Below are 24293 nucleotides of genomic sequence, written 5' to 3' on the forward strand. Positions count from 1 at the left end.
CATCCAGGTGAGGATCCTAGCATGTGGAGGCGGGGGGGAGGGGGGGGGGTGGAGGCGGGCAGCTTTCAGGCTGTCAATAGTTTGCATGGATTATCAGAGAATATTAACACTTCTGTAGCAAAAAAGCTCATAAAGCTAACTCTTCAGTGGATGTAACAAAGAGAAAAGAAATGTCTGTGACAAACTGAATGTACCGTCATCAAGAAGGGTGGATTAAGAAGTCTGCTAAATTTCGATGAAAGAGTGGGACATGTTTGTTGTGCCTTTATGGTCGCTAAGCTTGATTATTCCAAGGATTTAAAAAATAATGTTGTCCTCAGGGGCTCAGCACTCATTTGCTGTGTTCAGGCATGGCAACCCCGGGGTTCCTGAGCTGGGGACTGGTATGCACTGCCAGTCCTCTGTCACTGTAAGCTCTGGTGAACACTATGCGGTGCAGTGATGGGTAGTTGTGTGTTACAGGGAATTGAGTTCTTGGCTTGACCACCCGAATGCGAGTATGGTAAAAACCTCTATACAAAACTTCTCAATCTTGAGGTATGCTGCATGCTGATGAGATGCAAGGCTGTTTAGGTGAAACAGTCATTAGTGGCCAATCACTGGGAAACCTGCCACACCTTAGTTGTATAAGACTTACTCAAGGATGTGGGGCTCTGTATAGCTGGACTTTTAATTTCGCTAGGTGGTTGTGCGACGGAGATGGATTCCTTCAAAATTCTCTCTCCCCAATGGAATGGGTGGGCTGCTGGTAGGTACCAACACCCAATCAAATAAGAGGGCTCGTGTGGCCAGTCCTCCAGACTCAGGAATGGTTCAGAATTCTATTGTCTTTGTAATAGAATACATGCTGCTACTCAGTGCGTTTTTTTTAGTTAAAAGGAAGGAGGGAAACTTTGAAAAAGTCACACCTTTTTACATTCAAATGGTTTAGAGGGGATTGCAGGTACATTAAAATATGCTAAGTGCTTGTGGAATGGGACACTGTTGGTTGAAACCTCAAGTTCTCAACAAGCGACAAACCTGCAGAAGGCCAAGAGCCTTGCAGAGTATTCCATTGAGACAGAGCTCCATACCTCCTTAAAAACTACAGTAAAGGTTTTGTCTCGTGCAGAGATCTGGTGGACATCCCAAAGAAGACCTGAAAGTTGAGTGGCTTGTAGAAAACATGTAGATGTGCAGAATATCATGAAAAGGGTGGTAGGCAATCTGATCAGATCTAACTCATTCATCCTCACTTTTAATAGCACGAAATTCCCAGAGCATATTAAATGCCAGCACTTTGGGCACACCACTCTTGGATTTAAGGGAGAAGCCACTTGTGGCAAATGTGGTAAGGATATCCACAAAAGTGTTTGAATTGCTCTAGGGCTCACCCTGTCTGGAGTAGGGACTGATGTGTCTTTCTTGAAGAATGGAATATACAGCAGATCAAAATGACAAGACAGATCCCATACGAGACCACAAAGATTTTTAGGTTCATACAGCCCCCCCCCCCCTCCCACACACACACACACACACACACACACACACACACACACACACACACATTCCCTACCTGCTTTGCTTTGGTTGTTAAAAACTCCATTTCAGAAAACTAGCCCTGGTACCTGCGTTTGGCAGTGCACTTGTGCTGCTGCATTTACTTTGAAGTGTATATTTCCTCCCAGAATATCAGATAAGGCCTTATTAGCTAATGCTGTGGAGCTCCCTGCTCCTCCAAAGGTTCAGTATGGTCCACCGTACACCATTGCCACTACTAGTGCCACGTTTGTGTTTCTGAAGACAACCCAGGGCAAAAAATCAAAGACCCAGCCACAGATGGAGACCAGACATAAGCAGTCTGATGATTTTGCATTTCTCATGATTTGTCTTTGAGCTGAGGGAGCTAGATGCTGGCCTAGGGCACTCATTTTGCCCCAGGACTGGCCCTCCACCCACTATGGTCTCACATTCCAGATGGGATGAAAGACAGGGTGAAAATGTTACCCCCTTGATAAATGGCTCCCATACGACAGTGGAACATTTATGGGTTCATGAGACGTGGAGAAATTGGAGCTCCTAGCACAGGCATGCGCGCCCCCCCCCCCCCCCCCCACTGTGTAAACAAAGAAACACTAATGCCTGTGTGACATGGAGCTATATCATTCACTGAAAGGACAACCTGTGTTTGTCAATAACAGACACCATTCCTCTGCTCTCTCCATGGTTATTGAGCTACAAGCTGTCCCTGTTCACGTTGGTGAGATCACCATCTGCTACCTGTGTTTACCTCTGTAGGATGGAGGATTGGTTAAGTGGAAGGCACTGAAATGGATGGTCATCAGGGCTAACTGGACACTGTTCAGCCAGCTGACTGTATTTGAACACCATGACAGGGTCCATGAAAATTGGACTGCATCACACAAGTGATCCATTATGCTGCTGATTTATCAATCGGGAGTCTTCAGGTCATCTTAGGAGGCAACCTGTACCTTGGTGGACTGATAAGTTCCATTTACAAACAGCAGCAAACAATGACTGGAGACATCACTCGAATGGTGGCAGAGCATTTTGCAGCGATTACTGCCAGTGACAGCCATGATCCAGCGTTTTCCCACTACTGAGAGACTACAGATACGGGTAAGTTGGACTTAAGACCCCAAAATTCTGAGTCTTCCAGCTAGTCTTTCTCCATGTGGGAGCTGGAATTGGCACTGTCTGAAACTCGTAATTCTGCACCCGTTCACAACCAAATTCTGTACTTCTTGCTTAGACATTTGCCAGCAGTGTAAAAGGAAATCTTCCTTGAATGAATGTTTTAATTTGATATCGCAGACAGGGCACTTCCTCAGCTTGTGGAGAGAGACAATGATACCTCTTATCAAACCAGGAAAGGGCCTCACCGACTGTGCGACTTCTTAGCCACTCTGTGTGGATTCCAGAGATTTCGGTCCACTGTCGACAACCTGACCTTACTAGAGGTGACTACTCAGCAAGCTTTCCTAAGTAAACATGTCTGTTTTGATGTATTCTTTATCAGTAAGACGTACAACACTACTTGGAGACACAGTATTCTCTTGCAACTCCATCAATTGGCCTTTCATGCCCACTTCCCTATCTTCATACAGTCTGTCCTGTCTCAGTGATTTTTTAGGTCATGCGTTGGTGACACACTGGCGGCTTGTTTTGAGCAGGAGAATGGTGTCGCTCGGAGCACTTATTTTTTAAGTGTTACCCTTCTTAGCCATAACCATAAACAGTTATCACGTCTACAGTAAAGAGTCCTGTACAAGGTGCTTTATTTGTGGATGATTTTGTTTTTTCTATGCTTCCTCCAGTTTTGCAGCAGTTATCAGTTGCAACTTATTGTGTGGAGATGTGAACTGCTAAGTCAGGTTTTCAGTTTTCTGCAGACAAGTGTGTTCATTTTAATCATTCTCGTTGTATTTTTAACTTACCTGACTTCCATATGGGGGATACCATTCTTCATTTCAAAGTCTGAGCGAGATTTCTAGGCCATATTTTTGATGCCGTATTGTCATGGTTATCACAATTGAGAGACCTGAAAGCCAGAACGCAGAAGGCATGAATATCGTAAAGTGCCTTAGACACAGGTCTTGGGAGCACATAGGGTCGTCTGCTCCAGTTTTATTGGGCTTTTCTACATTCACAGTTAGACTGTGTATGCACAGTATACATGCCAGTGAGGCCTTACTACATGAAAATTGTTGATACTATTTGCCATGAGAGGATTAGGCTGGCCGCTTATGCTTACAGGACCAGCTTCGTGCCCAGTCTCTGTGCTGAGGCTGGAGAACCACCACTCACCATCTGCCAGAAGCTGCTCATTGTGTGTCGGGCAGATAAAATCCTCACAGTTCCGACTTCACCTGTATGCCCTACAGTTGCTCTTCCACCTCAGGATGGCCTTTTCTCCAATTATTCATGGGCAACAATGCTGTTTGGGGTCCACCTGCAGTGTGTGCTGGAGTCGCTCAGTGTGGAGCACATACAACCCCAAATCCAGGGTTTTAACAGCCTGCCGCCATGGCCTGCAGAGACCCAGAGTAATTTTAGATTTGGTGTAGTACAGGAGAGATTGCACTCATGCATATGTTTTTAATACATTATTTTATGACATTTTAACTGACCACCACAACTGTGCAGCTATCTTCATAGGTGGGTCTAAACAGGGGGACTCAGTTGGTTCCTCTTGTTTTCCCTGATTGTGTCCTCAAGGTCCGACTGTCTCGAGGCTTTGCCATCTTCGACGCAGAATTGTGTGCGATCTTGCTGGTAGTGGAGCAGATGAGATGTGCTTTGAATGCTAAATTTGTTCAGATTCTCTGAGTGCTCTTCACCCTCTACAATGCTTATACCTAGCAGACAAAGTAGCCCTGAACATCCAAGATGCCGTCCAGTTATAACAGCTAGAGAAGGTGTCTTTCTGATAGGTACCAGGGCACGTGTATTGTCAAGACTAAAGGGCAGATATAGCAGCTAAGGAGGCATGTCATGATCCTCAGTTATTTTAGTGTTCCATCCCCTTGCATAGTATTACCTCAGTGTTGAGCTGCAGAATTGTGCTTCGATGGGAGGATGATTGGCTGGAAGTGATAGACAATAATCTGCATCTAGTAAAGCCCACATTGCAGCTGTGGCATACCTCCTTTCAGCCACGAAAATGGGGTGAGGTCCTCCGTACTCACCTTCACATAGGCCACAATCCTCAGATGCATGGCTTCTTGCTCCAGCAAGAGGACCCTCCAATTTGTGGTGCTTGTGGCATACATATCAATGTGTGCCCTCCCCTCCCCTCCCCTGCCTTGCCCCAAGGGCTCACCACTCTTTGGTGAGTTTGTGCTTGGCTACCATGGGGCCACAGCCTTTGCAGCGTCTCTTCCTTTACCGTGCTGCATGTCTATCATCCTGCAGTTCTTTTTCCCGTCCCTGGGGGAACATGTCTGGGATGATGGGAGTGTATTCTGAAGTTTTGAAAGCCCAGCATCAGAATATTTCATCTGTTTTTTTCTTTCTTTCTTTCTTCTATCTCCATCTCCTCCTCTTCCTCCGCTTTGGTATTTGAGGTTTTCTCTTTGTTTCTTCTTCCTGCCTGTGCGTTCCTGAAGGCCAGCCCACGTGTTTGATGCGTAATTCCCAGTGCCTGGTCAACAGCTAGGATTCGCACATACCCCCTGGTATAGGCCAGGCCCAGGGAGATGTGATTGCCTGAGCTATTATCTTGCCAATTGCCAGTTGGGCCCTCTGTCTGGAGTTTGGGAGGTGTGACCTGAGGTGTGGACAACCACATTAGGTGGGTGAGACCCCTCTGAGAGGGTCCCCTGTTAGAAGGAGCGCATCATTGCAGACGCAGGCAGTCATGGGGATTTCTTTGCAATGAGCCAATCATCATCTCAGTCTATATCTGCTAAATGTAAACTGAGTGAGGCTAAAGATTCAGAGACTCTCCCAGCTGCATCTCGGTTCCTTGTGGTATCATTTACTATAGGAGGTCAGTTTTTTGCTACGGTTAATCCGTTTGTTATTCAGAAAGGTGTTGATGTAATTGCAGGCCCTGTGAAATCCTGCTCTTGCTTACACAATGGGACTTTGCTTCTAGAGACCAATTGTGAGTTTTAAATCCAACAACTGCTTACAGCTTCGCTCCTCCACTGCTATCCTGTTCGTGTCGAGGCCCACTGTACGCTGAATTCTTCGCATGGTGTTATTTACACTCAGCTCCTTAATGGTTGATTGAGAGAGAAATCCAAACTTATCTCTTTGATCAGGGTGTTACTGCCGTCCATTGGGTAATGAAAAAGGTTGATGCAACCTTAGTACCTACACACACTCTTTTTCTCACATGTGATCGAGTAGTGCTTCAGTTGAAGATTAAGGCAGGCTGTGAAGTCATCATTGTCCAACCATACATTCCAAACCTGATGTGTTCCTACCAGTGTCATTGGTGTAACCACACATGCATGTCCTGTCAAAACGCAGCCAATTGTGCTAATTGTGATGGAGATACTCGCAAGGGCAATTACTCACCTCCCTCTCCCTCCTGCATCAATTGTAAAGACGACCATTCCACCCCATCCCATGAGTGTCCCATGTACCTCAATGAGAGGGCCGTTCAGGAGATCTGTTTGAAGAAAAAGGTACCCTACGCCATTGCTCGCAAGTTGTTGGCTGCATTTTACCATTTGGCACTTGTAATACAGTTCTTCCTATGCCTCACTCCGTGAATGACATGGTCATGCTGACTTGCGACCTCCAATTTGGTTATTACAGTTGTGACGTCCAATATCATGATAGCATCCCTACCTCTTTCTCCTACAGCTGCACAACAAGCCACCAAGTCTTCGCCCCTGGCAGCAAAATTGCCTGCTACACAACCTGCAGCCTGGACAGGACAAAAGGAATGCTCCTATGAAGATTTTTTATGTCCCTCCAACCAACAAATGTCTGAGTCTTCATTTGTCAACTGTAAAGGCTTTAAGAAAATGAACAAAGGCAAATGGTCTTGCTTTTTCCTGACTTGGAGGTTCTCATCAATGGTGACACCGTGTGATACCCACACCCAACCAGCCTCCAGTTTGCCTGGGCCCACCATCTACCATTTTTCTGCCCTGGAATCTGCAGGCTGACCCAGGGAGAATGCTGATGCCTCTGTAGATTTTGAGAGACAGCACCCTCCAGCCTCTGTGCCCTGTAGCAGTGAGTCTTAAGGATGGAAACTGGCCTCTGCTGAGGGGACTACACTTCATTTGTTCCCTCCTCCCCATTCCTCTTACCTTGGCCTACTAGCTCTTCCATTCCTTCTGATGATCTCCATTTTGCCCTCTGTCGGGAGATGGTGTCACTTTGGCATCACCACTGCTCTTCTCTTCACGGGAACAAGCTCGGGGAAATTAAACCTCTCCCAGTGGCTTGACCAACCTCCTCTCGGCCCTCTTGTTGCGAGGAGATCATTTAGCTAGGTTGCGTATTGGGCAGTCTTTTTGGCCATCACTATTTGTTAAGTGGTGGCACGCGAAAAAGTGCTCTTTCAGCAGGATAATGCACCATTGTACAAATCAGTGATAACACTAGAAGTAGTGCATCAATGGGTCTTTGAACTGGTTCCACATCTGCTCTGTTTGCGGGACTTAGTCCCCAAGGTACTTCTTCCTGTTCCCCAACTTGAAATTTTATCTTGCTGGGAAGAAATTTTGAGGAAGTGGTAGTTGCAGGCAATGAGCATTTTGCAGAGTGTGACAGAACCTATTTTTCTGATGGGATGAAAACGTTCAAGGGTCACTGGACCAAGTGCATATCCCTCAAAGAAGACTATATTGAGAAATAAGGAGAGTTCTTTGTGAAACAAACATTTTTTTTTCCTTGCACTTTCACCGAACTCATCAAACCACCTTTGTATCTACAGTAATGAATTGAAAGTAATAGTTCGGCAAGCACTAACCATTGAAAAATGTTGCAGTAACTTTTCAAGAACCATATAGCTATCTAATGAGACAATTTTTAAAGTAATTGCTTCATGCCAGCAACTAAAACTCTGCATAGTAATATTCCAGACTCCTCAAGCAATGGGAAAACTACATGCTTAAATGCAGTAATAGTGTTGTCACAGATTTTGTGAGCTGTTTGCATTACCCACCTCTCCCCGTGGGCCCCAGCTGCCTACACGCTGGCATTTGAGCTGGAACAACCTGCTCTGTTATTTGTAACATTATTTCCAAATTTTTAAGGAAAGTCATGATCTTAGTGTGTGCCTCCCACATATCAAAGGAATGAATTCCATCAAAATTTTCCTGTCAACATTTTCACTCCACAGAGGGGACTCATTAATATGAGTACTCCCAACAGATAAAAAAAATAATAAAAAAAGGATGATGTGGAACTTGAATAAATGCACTTTTTATTCATGATCAAAAGTCTACAGTCTTAGACTGAAAGCAAAGCAAGCACTACCATACCACAAAATTTGTTTTTAGAAGAAAGTATTCATTGATGTTGTTTTGTCTGGGAGCTGAAACTGTATCACTGCTTATGTTTGGGCATTGCTGGGACCACTTTTCTGTTTCTTGTAATTTTCTTGGTTATCTTCTCATATTGTAATAATGAAATTGAGTACTCTGTTTCTAATTGTGGAAACTATGCAGTGCAGCAAGCATGAGTGTCTTTGTGGTATGCTTGGGGCTATTTTTCTCTTTTGATTTCTTAAATATTGTATAAATGTTTGTAGCACTGTATCAATATTGTTGTAAACTTCCACAATACTTGATCGCCACGCAGGTTCAGGGAAATGCTGCTAGATACCAAAGCAGTTGCCACCCAATAGAATGAGTTGACAGTTAACAGATTGACTTCTTAGGGTAACACTGTGCATCAGTGTTTTCATTTCAGTTTCCATTCAGATCTGTTATAAGTATGTGTTGATTACACCAAGACCTCATGAAGATGAACACCAATGAGTGAACGTTAAAGTTTTTTTGTAACTGAAGAACAATTTAGTATGGTATTAGAGTGAACATAAAGTTTTATCATTCTAATAATTTAACTAGTCTAGTCACTCTATCAGAGTAGCGTTCTTGATGTCGACTGTGAAGTTTTTGACATCCATAAATGATTATTTTGATTTAGGAAATTCAGCAGCAGCATGACCATCAGCACACATGTAGAAATAGCTTGGAATACTTTTTATTTTTATTTGTTTATTTTCAGGTGTTCCACTTGTGAGAACTTTTATCAGTTAACTGACACTGTCAGTTAAATTGAATAGTAAAACCTTTACAGTATCATGAGTTTTTCTCTTATTGTTGTAGGTACATGCCATGGTTGTCATTGTCTGACAAGGTTCTGTGGCTGAGCAGAGGAAATGTGATAGAAGGATACAAGCGAACGAAGAAAGGTTTAAATGTTTCTCGTGCCCTGTTCTCTCTAAAAGGACACACTGATGATATTTGCAGATTTGTAATACATGATGAAATTATCATCAGTGGTAGCAGGTAGATGCTGATATTTGTATCTTTTCATAATATAAGGCACTCACTATTAAAGAAGAGAACAAACAGAAATTTGGCAGCGTCACAAAAAAGGATGATGGTCACAATAGTGCACTAAGAATATTCGAATTATTATTATTTTTTGTAGTAAAAGTTATGTGTAGTAATTTTTCTGTATGTTGTAGAATTTGGCAAAAACAAATGTAATTCCTTTCTTTATGTAGTCTCTGTGTCTGCACGTATGTTTATCAGGCAAAGCCAACCACTAAAAAGGTTTGCAAGCATGTTGCACGAGGCACTTCACACTCGTCAATGATTAATAAGTAGTCACACAAACTTTCCCTTGTTCCATTTGTCTTGCTACATTGTTACTTTATTTTACATGTGACTACAGTAGTTACGGATTTTGTGAAGTCCCTCGACTTGCGCCATAGGGTGGTGGGGTTTCAGGTTCCGCTGGATAGGTCAGGAGTCCACTACACGCAACAAGCGGCTACACGGGTAGCAGGGGTTGTGTGGCGTGGACTGGGCGGTTTTTTAGGTTAGATGGCCTTGGGCAAGTACAGAAAGGGCAACAGCCTCAACGGGTGCGGGGCAAAGTCAGGACATGCGGGAACCAAGCAGCAATCGGTATTGTAATTGTCAACTGTCGAAGCTGCGTTGGTAAAGTACCAGAACTTCAAGCGCTGATAGAAAGCACTGAAGCTGAAATCGTTATAGGTACAGAAAGCTGGCTTAAGCCAGAGATAAATTCTGCCGAAATTTTTACAAAGGTACAGACGGTGTTTAGAAAGGATAGATTGCATGCAACCGGTGGTGGAGTGTTCGTCGCTGTTAGTAGTAGTTTATCCTGTAGTGAAGTAGAAGTGGATAGTTCCTGTGAATTATTATGGGTGGGGGTTACACTCAACAACCGAACTAGGTTAATAATTGGCTCCTTTTACCGACCTCCCGACTCAGCAGCATTAGTGGCAGAACAACTGAGAGAAAATTTGGAATACATTTCACATAAATTTTCTCAGCATATTATAGTCTTAGGTGGAGATTTCAATTTACCAGACATAGACTGGGACACTCAGATGTTTAGGACGGGTGGTAGGGACAGAGCATCGAGTGACATTATGCTGAATGCACTATCCGAAAATAACCTCGAGCAATTAAACAGAGAACCGACTCGTGGAGATAACATCTTGGACCTACTGATAACAAACAGACCCGAACTTTTCGACTCTGTATGTACAGAACAGGGAATCAGTGATCATAAGGCCGTTGCAGCATCCCTGAATATGGAAGTTAATAGGAATATAAAAAAAGGGAGGAAGGTTTATCTGTTTAGCAAGAGTAATAGAAGGCAGATTTCAGACTACCTAACAGATCAAAACGAAAATTTCTGTTCCGACACTGACAATGTTGAGTGTTTATGGAAAAAGTTCAAGGCAATCGTAAAATGCGTTTTAGACAGGTACGTGCCGAGTAAAACTGTGAGGGACGGGAAAAACCCACCGTGGTACAACAACAAAGTTAGGAAACTACTGCGAAAGCAAAGAGAGCTCCACTCCAAGTTTAAACGCAGCCAAAACCTCTCAGACAAACAGAAGCTAAACGATGTCAAAGTTAGCGTAAGGAGGGCTATGCGTGAAGCGTTCAGTGAATTTGAAAGTAAAATTCTATGTACCGACTTGACCGAAAATCCTAGGAAGTTCTGATCTTACGTTAAATCAGTAAGTGGCTCGAAACAGCATATCCAGACACTACGGGATGATGATGGCATTGAAACAGAGGATGACAAGCGTAAAGCTGAAATACTAAACACCTTTTTCCATAGCTGTTTCACAGAGGAAGACCGCACTGCAGTTCCTTCTCTAAATCCTCGCACAAACGAAAAAATGGCTGACATCGAAATAAGTGTCCAAGGAATAGAAAAGCAACTGGAATCACTCAACAGAGGAAAGTCCACTGGACCTGACGGGATACCAATTCGATTCTACACAGAGTACGCGAAAGAACTTGCCCCCCTTCTAACAGCCGTGTACCGCAAGTCTCTAGAGGAACGGAGGGTTCCAAATGATTGGAAAAGAGCACAGATAGTCCCAGTCTTCAAGAAGGGTCGTCGAGCAGATGTGCAAAACTATAGACCTATATCTCTGACGTCGATCTGTTGTAGAATTTTAGAACATGTTTTTTGCTCGAGTATCATGTCGTTTTTGGAAACCCAGAATCTACTATGTAGGAATCAACATGGATTCCGGAAACAGCGATCGTGTGAGACCCAATTCGCTTTATTTGTTCATGAGACCCAGAAAATATTAGATACAGGCTCCCAGGTAGATGCTATTTTTCTTGACTTCCGGAAGGCGTTCGATACAGTTCCGCACTGTCGCCTGATAAACAAAGTAAGAGCCTACGGAATATCAGACCAGCTGTGTGGCTGGATTGAAGAGTTTTTAGCAAACAGAACACAGCATGTTGTTATCAATGGAGAGACGTCTACAGACGTTAAAGTAACCTCTGGCGTGCCACAGGGGAGTGTTATGGGACAATTGCTTTTCACAATATATATATAAATGACCTAGAAGATAGTGTCGGAAGTTCCATGCGGCTTTTCGCGGATGATGCTGTAGTATACAGAGAAGTTGCAGCATTAGAAAATTGTAGCGAAATGCAGGAAGATCTGCAGCGGATAGGCACTTGGTGCAGGGAGTGGCAACTGACACTTAACATAGACAAATGTAATGTATTGCGAATACATAGAAAGAAGGATCCTTTATTGTATGATTATATGATAGCGGAACAAACACTGGTAGCAGTTACTTCTGCAAAATGTCTGGGAGTATGCGTGCGGAATGATTTGAAGTGGAATGATCATATAAAATTAGTTGTTGGTAAGGCGGGTACCAGGTTGAGATTCATTGGGAGAGTGCTTAGAAAATGTAGTCCATCAACAAAGGAGGTGGCTTACAAAACACTCGTTCGACCTATACTTGAGTATTGCTCATCAGTGTGGGATCCGTACCAGATCGGGTTGACGAAGGAGATAGAGAAGATCCAAAGAAGAGCGGCGCGTTTCGTCACAGGGTTATTTGGTAACTGTGATAGCGTTACGGAGATGTTTAATAAACTCAAGTGGCAGACTCTGCAAGAGAGGCGCTCTGCATCGCGGTGTGGCTTGCTGTCCAGGTTTCGAGAGGGTGCGTTTCTGGATGAGGTATCGAATATATTGCTTCCCCCTACTTATACCTCCCGAGGAGATCACGAATGTAAAATTAGAGAGATTAGAGCGCGCATGGAGGCTTTCAGACAGTCGTTCTTCCCGCGAACCATACGCGTCTGGAACAGGAAAGGGAGGTAATGACAGTGGCACGTGAAGTGCCCTCCGCCACACACCGTTGGGTGGCTTGCGGAGTATAAATGTAGATGTAGATGTAGATGTAGATGCTGTGTGTTTTCTGTTTCGGAAAACTACTGAGAAAAAGTGTAAGGAGGGGCTACTGGATTATGTCTTGACTAGGCTGAGGTATAAAAAAGCATATGAAACTGGTAGAGTAGGGAGTGGGGAGGGGGGGGGGGGTTTAGGGAATGTGGTAGGAACAGCAGCAGAGTGATAGATAGGGGGGATTATGTGATGGAAAACAGAATTGCAGGTGACCATAATACACTGAAGGAACAATTTCCACAAGTGAAATTCTGGGAAGCAGGCACAGAAAAAGGAAAAAAAAAAAACATTTACAGATGGCTCTGGCTGTGAAGCAGCCATTGAAGAGGAATGTGAGCAGCATATTTTCTTATGTGGATGTTGTTGAGCACGGTGTGGTTCTGGCTATGCTTCTGACTGAAGAGCTGGTTGATCATTCCTGTGCAACTGTAACAGCAAATTTGGAGTGTGGCTCTGTTTGTAAATGGATGGTATACATCAATGTCAGAATTATTTGTTATTGTTTAAATTTTTATAATGAGTGTATGCAGAGAATTTGAAAGGAGGTACTGAAATCTAAAATAATAATACTAGGGATGGGGCAGAGAGTAGCTTTGCTCTGAAAATGTATTTTCCCTAATCCATTAAATTTCGGGCATGCAGCCGCGTCTTGTGACTCGCTCTGAAGATGACCGGACGATACGCGGCCGAAATATCAGTAGAGGAAATTTTATTTGCGCGGCTGCATGCCCGAAATTTAATGGATTATTCATTATGCCGCGAGAAGATGAAAATGTATTTTCCCTGTTTATCATGTTCTTTCTTATCAAGTGGAGGACCAAGGTTAACTGGTTATGCACTTCGCAACATGCAGTGACATCGAGGTTTCTAGAGGCATCAAAGGTTCCCCAATAGTGCTTTACCTCAAGGGTAGCAGTCTAAGATTTGCCAAACAGGGCCAATACATATCCTAATTGTTTGCAGACAGCAGCCAGTTTCCTCTGCGCCCGCATCTAGTCCCTATCCATCTCCCACAATGTAGAGCCATATAATAGTATCAAAGAATGTACTAAAGTAATGAAACTGGTTACTCTAGGATAACCATTTAAACATGAGACAAAAATTACATGAATGTAGCCCTGCAGGCAGCACAAAACTACATTACTAAAATCGCACAGAATAAAACCACAAATTAAAACAATTACTGATGTATTTTATATTGTAATGACACTAAACTTCTTTGTAAAAACAAAAACATAAACTATTGGATAAAGACACAATCTGTGCTTGTCACTGCTCCTCCCCCTCCATAACTGGCTGCATACAGGGCATACAGAGTATTATCAGTGACTCTTTTCATTGCTTTTGTTTTTCCCTCATTTTAGGGATTGTTATTGATAAGAACTAGATTCTTTTTTAAATAAATTGAGATCACATTGTGATATTTCACTCTGAACTTTGTGTGGATATGATTCATGTAATAAGATTGACCCATCTGCAGAAGCCATCATGTTTGGTTTCTAATAGTTTGAAAGCCTAAGCTGTTCTAACCTACGCTGAGGACCTTTGTTTGAAAATTTTCTGTAAAGTGTTGATTTACAGCCTGTGCAGATGTTTTTTTGTTATTGTAAATAAAACTATCATAAAATATTCTTGCCTTGATTTCCCTGATGGAAATATTACTTCACTACATAGTCGCATTTATTAAAGTTTCACCATCTATGTCTTTGCTTGTGTAGTGAACAGACATTAATTAATGTGACAACCAGTTTAATCCAGGACTGGTGTTTTTGTCAGTATCAGAAGCAAACGTGCTTCAACATGAATGATCAGACAGGTTGAAATTTTCTGCACCCAATTCAATAATTCATTTAAATAATCAGTCATGCTATGCATAACACTGTTCACTACATAGGAAGAGTACTTACTACATAATTAATTACTTTGCCTGTTCCATACACATTTGGACTTTTGCATGTGGGTTGTCCTTCTGCATACGATGTGAACTATGTAATAGAGGCAGTGGAGTAATCCAGATCTATATGGAGTGGTTGTTACTTAATTTATCAATATTTTCCCAAACCCAAAACATCTATATATAAATCTCTACCCCCTCTCCCCATCCCTCCCTCTCCCCCTCCCTCCCTCTCCCCATCCCTCCCTCTCCCCCTCCCTCCCTCTCCCCCTCCCTCCCTCTCCCCCTCCCTCCCTCTCCCCCTCCCTCCCTCTCCCCCTCCCTCCCTCTCCCCCTCCCCCTCCCTCCCTCTCCCCCTCACTCCCTCTCCCCCTCCCTCCCTCTCCCCCTCCCTCCCTCTCCCCCTCCCTCCCCCTCCCCCCTCCCTCCCTCCCTCCCTCCCCCTCCCTCCCTCCCTCCCCCTCTCCCTCCCCCCCCTCTCCCCCTCCCTCCCCCTCCATCCCCCCTCCCTCTCCCCCTCCCTCTCCCCCTCCCTCCCTCCCTCCCCCTCCCTCCCTCCCCCTCCCTCTCCCCCTCCCTCTCCCCCTCCCTCTCCCCCTCCCTCTCCCCCTCCCTCTCCCCCTCCCTCTCCCCCTCCCTCACCCCTTTCAACATTATGGGTACAGTAGCACAGTTTAACGTACTCTGACCAGTGACACCAATAATAGACTGAGAACAAAAATGCAGATGTTATACATTGTACTAACATTGTGTGAAAAAGTCTCTTTTTAATATGTGCTAAATTGTTAAAAATATATAAACAATTATTTTGCATTTTAGACTAATCACAACTATCTTAATTTGTCAGGGATGCAGCAATTTGTGGCTGGTCTTGTGCCACTGGAGAACTGTTATTTGCTCAGACTTCAAGTCACACATCTAATATAGATGCTGTTGATTGCAATGGAGTTGTGTTAATTACTGGCTCAAGAGACAGAACTGTAAAGGTGTGTGTGTGTGTATATATATATTTAAATTAAGATTCCTTTATCTAGAAATTTTATGAATCTCAAATATATGTAATATTTTCTCTCTGACATCTTAAATGTTCATAATTTCATGTGTGTGTTTTGTGTGTAAGTAATAAATTTCTGGAATCGTGAATGAGTTTGACAGTTTCAAAGTAAAATTTTATCTGATAACTTGTGTATTTGGTTTTTGCTGTCTGGGATTGATAGCTCGTATAAACCATTGGAAAAAAACATTTAACTAACATATAGTTCAACATTACTAAAATTCACAGGGTATTATGCTGTGGTCTATTAGATAACCCAGTGTTTTGTCCCCATCTGTGGAGGACTTCTGCAGGGGAGGTCGTGGCTTGTATGTTAGTCTGAAGCGCGCTGCAGCTCGTCACTTGCATTTCACAATAAAGTTTAATATTAGTTTTCCGTTACTTGTATGTGATTAATACAGTATTGGCCTCTCTCTCTCTCTCTCTGTGGTGTGTGTGTGTGTGTGTGTGTGTGTGTGTGTGTGTGTTTTGACAGAACAGGTATTTGCCTCCTGTAGATAAGTACTGGCTAGTAATTCCATCTCATAATTTTAGAAACTGGTATTATTTTGAACAGTGCGGAAGAGGACTAATAACTGAAACCTGCACAGCAAGACATAATAATGAAGTAAAGATGAAATTTGATTGTGATAAACAGAGACAGAAAATTTACTTTATCGTCAAAATTTTGTCGATAAAAGAGTGGGGGTAATGAACAGGGTCTGCCAGTTGTATGGGACTTGTTTCGTGTCGTGCTAATTCCCGCCATCCATAAATCACAAACAACTACAAGAGACCAATGAATAACGTTTGTCAGAATCCCTCTGTCAGTGTAGTTTAGACAAGTCTCCTTTGAAGTATGGTTGAGCACTTCAATTGTTCCTAGAGTTAATAAGTTTTTGCATCTTGTTAAATTTTTCAGATGTGTGTGCCCTGAATGTGGAGATGCCGCCACAATCCTGAGGACAGTGTCCCTGCAGTTCTTTCCATATTCGCTAGACAAAGTCAGGGCACCTCCTTTGTCACCTGTTCACAAATGAGTGGTTACACAATAAAATGATGTTGGAACAAAGTCCTTTAGAAATCAAGCATCTTGGTGTGGCCTTTGTTCAAAGTCATGCCGTGGCGGCACGAGGCCCTCTGGTGAGACACTCCTTCCCTTTTGACTCTCCATGGAGGAGCAGGTTAAAAACCTTAGAGTTCCTTGCATACTCCAGCAATCGACTAGCCACTGTCACAGCAGTGGAAATGCTCACATGGTGTACTCTAATAGGTTGTTCTGGTTGAAGCTATTCTTCCTGAACTATTTTCTCAAAGCATCCCTCTGTTGCTGTCTAGTCTGTGGCCACATCCTCCTGCACTATAACTGTGAAGCGAGACGACATTGATGGTCGAATCTTATGTTCCCAAAATAAGTTATTGTTGTAATAAACTGATGCCATGCGGTTCAGTCAAAAACAAACTTTCCGTCTGTGTGTGGTAACACCCGACTAGCTGTTCTCATGATTTCATGAGGAGGGGATGTTCTCATGATTTCATTGAGGGGGGGATGGTAGCTTCGAGTTTCCATTGGCTGATACACAAAACAATTGTTACACATGTTTGATTGTCTGAGGCAAGATTAGCCCTGTTTATCCTTATGGAGACACGAAAGAGAACTTGGAGGAAGTTAGGAGGGCATTCTGGCATTAGAATCCAATGGGAGCAGACTTCCACACACTGGTGCTAGCAACAATTCCTGTTGGTACAGACAGTGCCTTCACCCTGTGATGGTGACTGCTTCATTTGGTAAGCACCACACTCAGTAGGGTGTAGTGATGAGCAGAATTTGTTGACGCTTACAGAACTTTACAGAGATACAGATTTCTGATGTCATCAACGTGGGGGCAGTCTGTAGTATTATGAACACTGAATATATTCTCAACTGCCAAGGTCGCTAATATCATTTATTTTCATGTATATGATCAGTTTTGGCCAATTCTCTGTTGCCATCTTTGGATCTATGCTGTAAAGTGGTGAGGACTGTGAGCTTTTGTAAGTGGCCTAATAATATGTGTATACATAGCTGTCATTTTAAAATTGACAAGCCGGCAGAGTAGCTCAAAATACCAACGTGGACATACAGTGAAACCCTGCTTTTACACTTTCAAAGAGACTTCAAAAAATGGTGTAAAAAGTGGGTAATAAAGTTTTAAGCTGTAAAAGTTAAGTTACGTGTAGGATACCCCCTTGTATTTTTGCACTTTATGTATGATATATGTGCATAACAGGCATCAAAAGGCTTATCAGGAACTCGTTTATTATCTAATAAAAACTGCTGATGTAACTGAAACTGGTAACTGTCTGGGAAGTAGGAACGTTTGACTCAATTTCATATGTCATAATTAGTGTTAGGATCGATATGCACTTAAAACCCACGAAATATGCGCCGAAACTCCCTGAAATATGCAGCAAAAATTCTTTAATTATGCACTTCTCTTAGCCTAGATAAATTCTTTAAAATATGCATCTTACCTGGGAAAATTAATGAATAACTATAAAATATTTTCAATAATGGCTATAACCCAGTGAATAAAATGAACCATAACATAGGTACTTACACGATAAGTTCGGTAAATGCTGAAAATTTGTTTGTTTGAACTACCAACTTTTTTTCCATATTCTCTACATGAAAATTTTTCCTGTGGTCAGATAACAGTATTTTCAGTCTTGAAAATGATCATTCAGCATCACATGACGCTACAGGTAAAACTTTAAGAGCAGCGACATCAGACAACATGAAATCATCTAGATTCTCAATGTTATGTACTAAAGAGGCATGTGCAAAGATTTTCAAACGGAGAAAATTTTTGCTAAACTCTCTTTCAGAACATCTTCTATCATACACAGTCTATTATTTGATTCTTGTTGGTCATTATCAAAGAAAGCAGCAGTGTAAGTAACAACAAATAGCAATCTCTTGCCATTGTTTCGCTCATGAGACAATTCCTCTCTCTCTCTCTCTCTCTCTCTCTCTCTCTCTCTCTTTTTAATGTAAGCTGGTGTACCATGCACAAACGCAGGCCATGCCGCAATCGGCGACAGGTCGTAAACACTCATCATCAGAATGCAACAAACAATGCATCACACAGAACAATAATGCATTTTCAGCTTAGTGACGTAAACACCTATAACAAAGAGTACGGCACTTATCAGATCAAAGCAAAATAAGCAATCGATTCAAACCAGACGAAGCAAGTGAAAAAGGAAGGGTACCCGTATAAATATGGACGGAGCGCCTGACACATAGCAGTGGCTACTTGGTCTTAAGCTTACGACTCGAACCAAACTACTGTAGCTGTATCTTCATCCATTTGACCCCAATTGTGTCTCATTTTACAGTGGACCAACTTCGTTTCGATTTGGAAGTGCAGTCTAAAAATTTACTGTCTAAAAATTTTCTCTCCCCTTGAATTTAGAGTCTCAAATTTCAGGTGCGGCTTAGATTCGAGTGAATACGGTATATGCGCTATCTGTCACAATGGCCAAAACCTTGTTTCTGATCTTCACTTCTCCATAGCGTGCCTGAAAGAAAATCGAAGGATTTTACAAATTTTACAATTATTTTTATTATTGGCTCAGGACATGGTATGAAAAACTAATTGTCTTGGGATATAATTTGGAAAATTATTATATTACCTATAATTTATTTTAAACAATTCAATATTGGCAAAGACTGCAAGAATCAGTGATTTCGTCAATGGATAGCCAGACTCCAGAGTCACCAATGTCTTTCCTAATATTCTCCAATGCCTGTAATAGAGAAACTAAATTTAAAAATACACATAAACATGTGGACACTACGTAGCAGATGTATACACGAAAACAAACTATATCCATTTTAGCACCTACTTATATTTTGATTATTTTCTTATGTATATACATTGACCAAAATAATAGTAATTTAATTCACACAAAAAATTATACAGTATTCTTTAAAAATAAATTTACTTTCTTTTTTGCAGTGAATGTTTAGAGACAAACTGTCTCCTTCTCAAGTCCACTCTTCATTTGTCTTGTCCTTTCTTGAAAAACTTCACTCACTTTAAATTTAGTTTTTTTTTTTTTAATGTTCAAGTAACAATGTTCATTTTACAAAAATGAGCAAAATTTAAATCTATTTTTTTTTTTTTTTTTTTTTTTTTTTTTTTTTTTTTTTTTTTTTTTTTAGTTTTTTAAAACTAAATGACTATTATTTTGGCCCACATATGTACCAAATTATATCCATTGACTTTCTCATACCTACAGTCATGAAAATTACCAGAAAACCTTTTTATACAATGCATCTACATAGTTCTTTCTGAGCTTTGTCTCGTGAAGGATATCTTTTTCCTGTGTATTTTTTCAAGAAGGTCATTGATACTTTATTCTCCAGCTTATTCAAGGGGATGTTTACTTTTATTGAAGCCTTGCAGAGATCTTCATTGAAATTTTTTTTGTCGACCATGTGCTTCAAAACTGAGGAGATCAATGGTTGCTGTGAAATTTTTAACCGTGTCTTGGTTATGTTGTTCTGGTGCTGAGATGCCTTTTTATGCTGATCCAGTTGAAATGTTTTCTCAACCCTGACCTAAAGCATTGGAGAAGTGAATAAATAAGTACGTACAATTGTACAAAAATGTAAGAGAACAGTGTGTAACCGCGAGATGGTCACTCAAAAAGGTGAATCAAGACTACAAACAAGTTTCTAAAAATTGGAACTTCGATCCCCTCACAACATTTAACATTTTTCTTTAATTTGTAAGAATGCCAAAGGTAATTCCTTTAGACAAATTTACAGATGAACTTAATAATTATTTTAATTTATTGGAAAAATTATCGAAAAAGAAAAAGATAAAATTATACTTACCTCTTTTTCACACAGTTGGCAGAATATTATTTTTCCATCCATTGTGTAAGCACAATTACACCTGATCCATTTGTGTAAATTATTGGTTTTTGGCCTGGGCATATTCGTAACTTGAAGAAGGTAGCAAAGAGCCGATGTGAACAGCACGGAAACACGCAAGAATGATTCATATTCTGAAATGCCAACAATAACTAGTAGGGCATTGTTGGCGCACTGCAGAGATCAGGTGAGCGACCTGAACATGGATTAACTGTGGGCAACAAATACCGAAGCACATTTCTACTCCAATAATCCATCTTGCAACAATGAACCATCGCAAGTCTTTAGCATCCTTATCAGAGAGACTACCTAAGTGGATAAAGAAGACCATGCCCCTCCATAAGCTACTCATGTTTACCTGAAAGACTTTTATTCCGATGGCTCGCCCTGTATTACCTCATTTTGGAAATTTATTGGTCTAATATTCTGGGAGGTTATTGGGTTGTCAGGGAACAAAATGAATCTCAATATGGCCTCTACATGTCAAAAACATGCATCTTAATGGCCATTTCCTCTAAGTTTGACAATAATATGCTCAAACTCCAAAAATATGCAAATACATGCATTTTAAATTTGAATTTGAAGTAGCCTGGTACCTCTCAAATATCATAATTCGTAAAGATACACCACCAGGTACTGTAAAAAAACTGATATGCAAAACCTGAACTGTAGGAATAATCGATGTTTTTGAAAGCCTACAGATGTTGTACATTATTTAAATAATGAAATACTGCATAAATTGCATATTTGTTCATGCTTAGCATGAAACGTTAAAAGAATTTTTTCTCGTTGTCAAGTGCAAATATGTACATAAGTGAATATGTGTTATTCTGTGTCTGTTGCACTGTAGTTGTGTTTTTGAGGTTATCAGGTACTGTTCTCCCCCCATGAACCATGGACCTTGCCGTTGGTGGGGAGGCTTGCGTGCCTCAATGATACAGATAGCCGTACTGTAGGTGCAACCACAACGGAGGCGTATCTGTTGAGAGGCCAGACAAACGTGTGGTTCCTGAAGAGGGGCAGCAGCCTTTTCAATAGTCGCAGGGCCAACAGTCTGGATGATTGACTGATCTGGCCTTGTAACACTAACCAAAATGGCCTTGCTGTTCTGGTACTGCGAACGGCTGAAAGCAAGGGGCATGCAGCTTCACTGTGTTATTAAATGATGATGGCGTCCTCTTGGGTAAAATATTCCGGAGGTAAAATAGTCCCCCATTCGGATCTCCGGGCGGGGACTACTCAGGAGGACGTGGTTATCTGGAGAAAGAAAACTGGCATTCTACGGATCGGAGCGTGAAATGTCAGATCCCTTAATCGGGCAGGTAGGTTAGAAAATTTAAAAAGGGAAATGGATAGGTTAAAGTTAGATATAGTGGGAATTAGTGAAGTTCGGTGGCAGGACGAACGAGACTTCTGGTCAGGTGAATACAGGGTTATAAATACAAAATCAAATAGGGGTAATGCAGGAGTAGGTTTAATAATGAATAAAAAAGTAGGTGTACGGGTAAGCTACTACAAACAGCATAGTGGATGCATTATTGTGGCCAAGATACACGAAGCCCACACCTACTACAGTAGTACAAGTTTATATGCCAACTAGCTCTGCAGATGACGAAGAAATTGATGAAATGTATGATTAGATAAAAGAAATTATTCAGGTAGTGAAGGGAGACGAAAATTTAATAGTAATGGGTGACTGGAATTCGTCAGTAGGAAAAGGAAGAGAAGAAAACATAGTAGGTGAATATGGATTGGGGCTAAGAAATGAAAGAGGAAGCCGCCTAATAGAATTTTGCGCAGAGCATAACTTAATCATAGCTAATACTTGGTTAAAGAAATCATGAAAGAAGGTTGTATACATGGAAGAACCCTGGAGATACTAAAAGGTTTCAGATAGATTATATAATGGTAAGACAGAGATTTAGGAACCAGGTTTTAAATTGTAAGACATTTCCAGGGGCAAATGTGGACTGTGACCACAATCTATTAGTTATGAACTGTAGATTAAAACTGAAGAAACTGCAAAAAGGTGGGAATTTAAGGAGATGGGACCTGGATAAACTGAAAGAACCAGAGATTGTACACAGTTTCAGGGAGAACGTAAGGGAACAATGGACAGGAATGGGGGAAAGAAATACAGTAGAAGAAGAATGGGTAGCTTTGAGGGATGAAATAGTGAAGGCTGCAGAGGGTCAAATAGGTAAAAAGACAAGGGCTAGTAGAAACCCTTGGGTAACAGAAGAAATATTGAATTTAATTGATGAAAGGAGAAAATATAAAAATGCAGTAAATGAAGCAGGCAAAGAGGAATACAAACGTCTCAAAAATGATATTGACAGGAAGTGCAAAATGGCTAAGCAGGGATGACCAGAGGACAAATGTAAGGATGTAGAGGCTTATCTCACTGGGGGTAAGATTGATACTGCCTACAGGAAAATTAGAGACCTTTGGAGAAAGGAGAACCACTTGAATGAATATCAAGAGCTCAGATGGAAACCCAGTTCTAAGCAAAGAAGGGAAAGCAGAAAGGTGGAAGGAGTATATAGAGGGCCTATACAAGGGCGATGTACTTGAGGACAATATTATGGAAATGGAAGAGTATGTAGATGAAGATGAAATGGGAGATATGATATTGCGTGAAGAGTTTGACAGAGCACTGAAAGACCTGAGTCGAAACAAGGCCCCCGGAGTACACAGCATTCCATTAGAACTACTGACAACCTTGGGAGAGCCAGTCCTGACAAAACTCTATCATCTGGTGAGCAAGATGTATGAGTCAGGCGAAATACCCTCAGACTTGAAAAAGAATATAATAATCCCAATCCCAAAGAAAGCAGGTGTTGACAGATGTGAAAATAACCGAACTATCAGTTTAACAAGTCACAGCTGCAAAATACTAACGCGAATTCTTTACAGACGAATGGAAAAACTGATAGAAGACGACCTGGGTAAGATCAGTTTGGATTCCGTAGAAATGATGGAACACGTGAGGCAATACTGACCCTACGACTTATCTTAGAAGAAAGATTAAGGAAAGGCAAACCTACGTTTCTAGCATTTGTAGACTTAGAGAAAGCTTTTGACAATGTTGATTGGAATACTCTCTTTCAAATTCTGAAGGTGGCAGGGGTAAAATACAGAGATCGAAAGGCTATTTACAATTTGTACAGAAACCAGATGGCAGTTATAAGATTGGAGGGGTATGAAAGGGAAGCAGTGGTTGGGAAGAGTGAGACAGGATTGTAGCCTATCCCCGATGTTATTCAATCTGTATATTGAGCAAGCAATAAAGGAAACAAAAGAAAAGTTTGGAGTAGGTATTAAAATCCATGGAGAAGAAATAAAAACTTTGAGGTTCGCCGATGACATTGTAATTCTGTCAGAGACAGCAAAGGACTTGGAAGAGCAGTTGAATGGAATGGACAGTGTCTTGAAAGGAGGGTATAAGATGAACATCAACAAAAGCAAAACGAGGATAATGGAATGTAGTCGAATTAAGTCGGGTGATGCTGAGGGAATTAGATTAGGAAATGAGACACTTAAAGTAGTAAAGGAGTTTTGCTATTTGGGGAGCAAAATAACTGATGATGGTCTAAGTAGAGAGGATATAAAATGTAGACTGGCAATGGCAAGGAAAGCGTTTCTTAAGAAGAGAAATTTGTTAACATCGAGTATAGATTTAAGTGTCAGGAAGTCATTTCTGAAAGTATTTGTATGGAGTGTAGCCATGTATGGAAGTGAAACGTGGACGATAAATAGCTTAGACAAGAAGAGAATAGAAGCTTTTGAAATGTGGTGCTACAGAAGAATGCTGAAGATTAGATGGGTTGATCACATAACTAATGAGGAGGTATTGAATAGAATTGGGGAGAGGAGCAGCTTGTGGCGCAACTTGACTAGAAGAAGGGATCGGTTGGTAGGATGTGTTCTGAGACATTGAGGGATGACCAATTTAGTATTGGAGGGCAGCGTGGAGGGTAAAAATCGTAGAGGGAGACCAAGAGAAGAATACACTAAGCAGATTG

General features: G+C 41.6%; 1 protein-coding gene across 2 annotated transcripts in view; it reads left to right on the top strand.

Annotated features, from left to right (window-relative positions):
* The window catches only part of LOC124794975 (F-box/WD repeat-containing protein 4-like), a 100567-nt gene that overhangs the window by 12065 nt on the left and 64209 nt on the right, over positions 1-24293 (top strand). The window contains exons 3-4 of one of the 2 annotated variants that reach the window (XM_047258707.1): positions 8802-8984; positions 15156-15294. In XM_047258707.1, coding sequence (XP_047114663.1) covers positions 8802-8984; positions 15156-15294 — 322 coding nt within the window. The remainder of the gene's footprint in view (positions 1-8801; positions 8985-15155; positions 15295-24293) is intronic. The other variant, XM_047258708.1, reaches the window with a different exon arrangement.

This window comes from Schistocerca piceifrons, chromosome 4, assembly GCF_021461385.2.
Source record: "Schistocerca piceifrons isolate TAMUIC-IGC-003096 chromosome 4, iqSchPice1.1, whole genome shotgun sequence".
In the NCBI taxonomy this organism is placed as follows: domain Eukaryota; kingdom Metazoa; phylum Arthropoda; class Insecta; order Orthoptera; family Acrididae; genus Schistocerca; species Schistocerca piceifrons.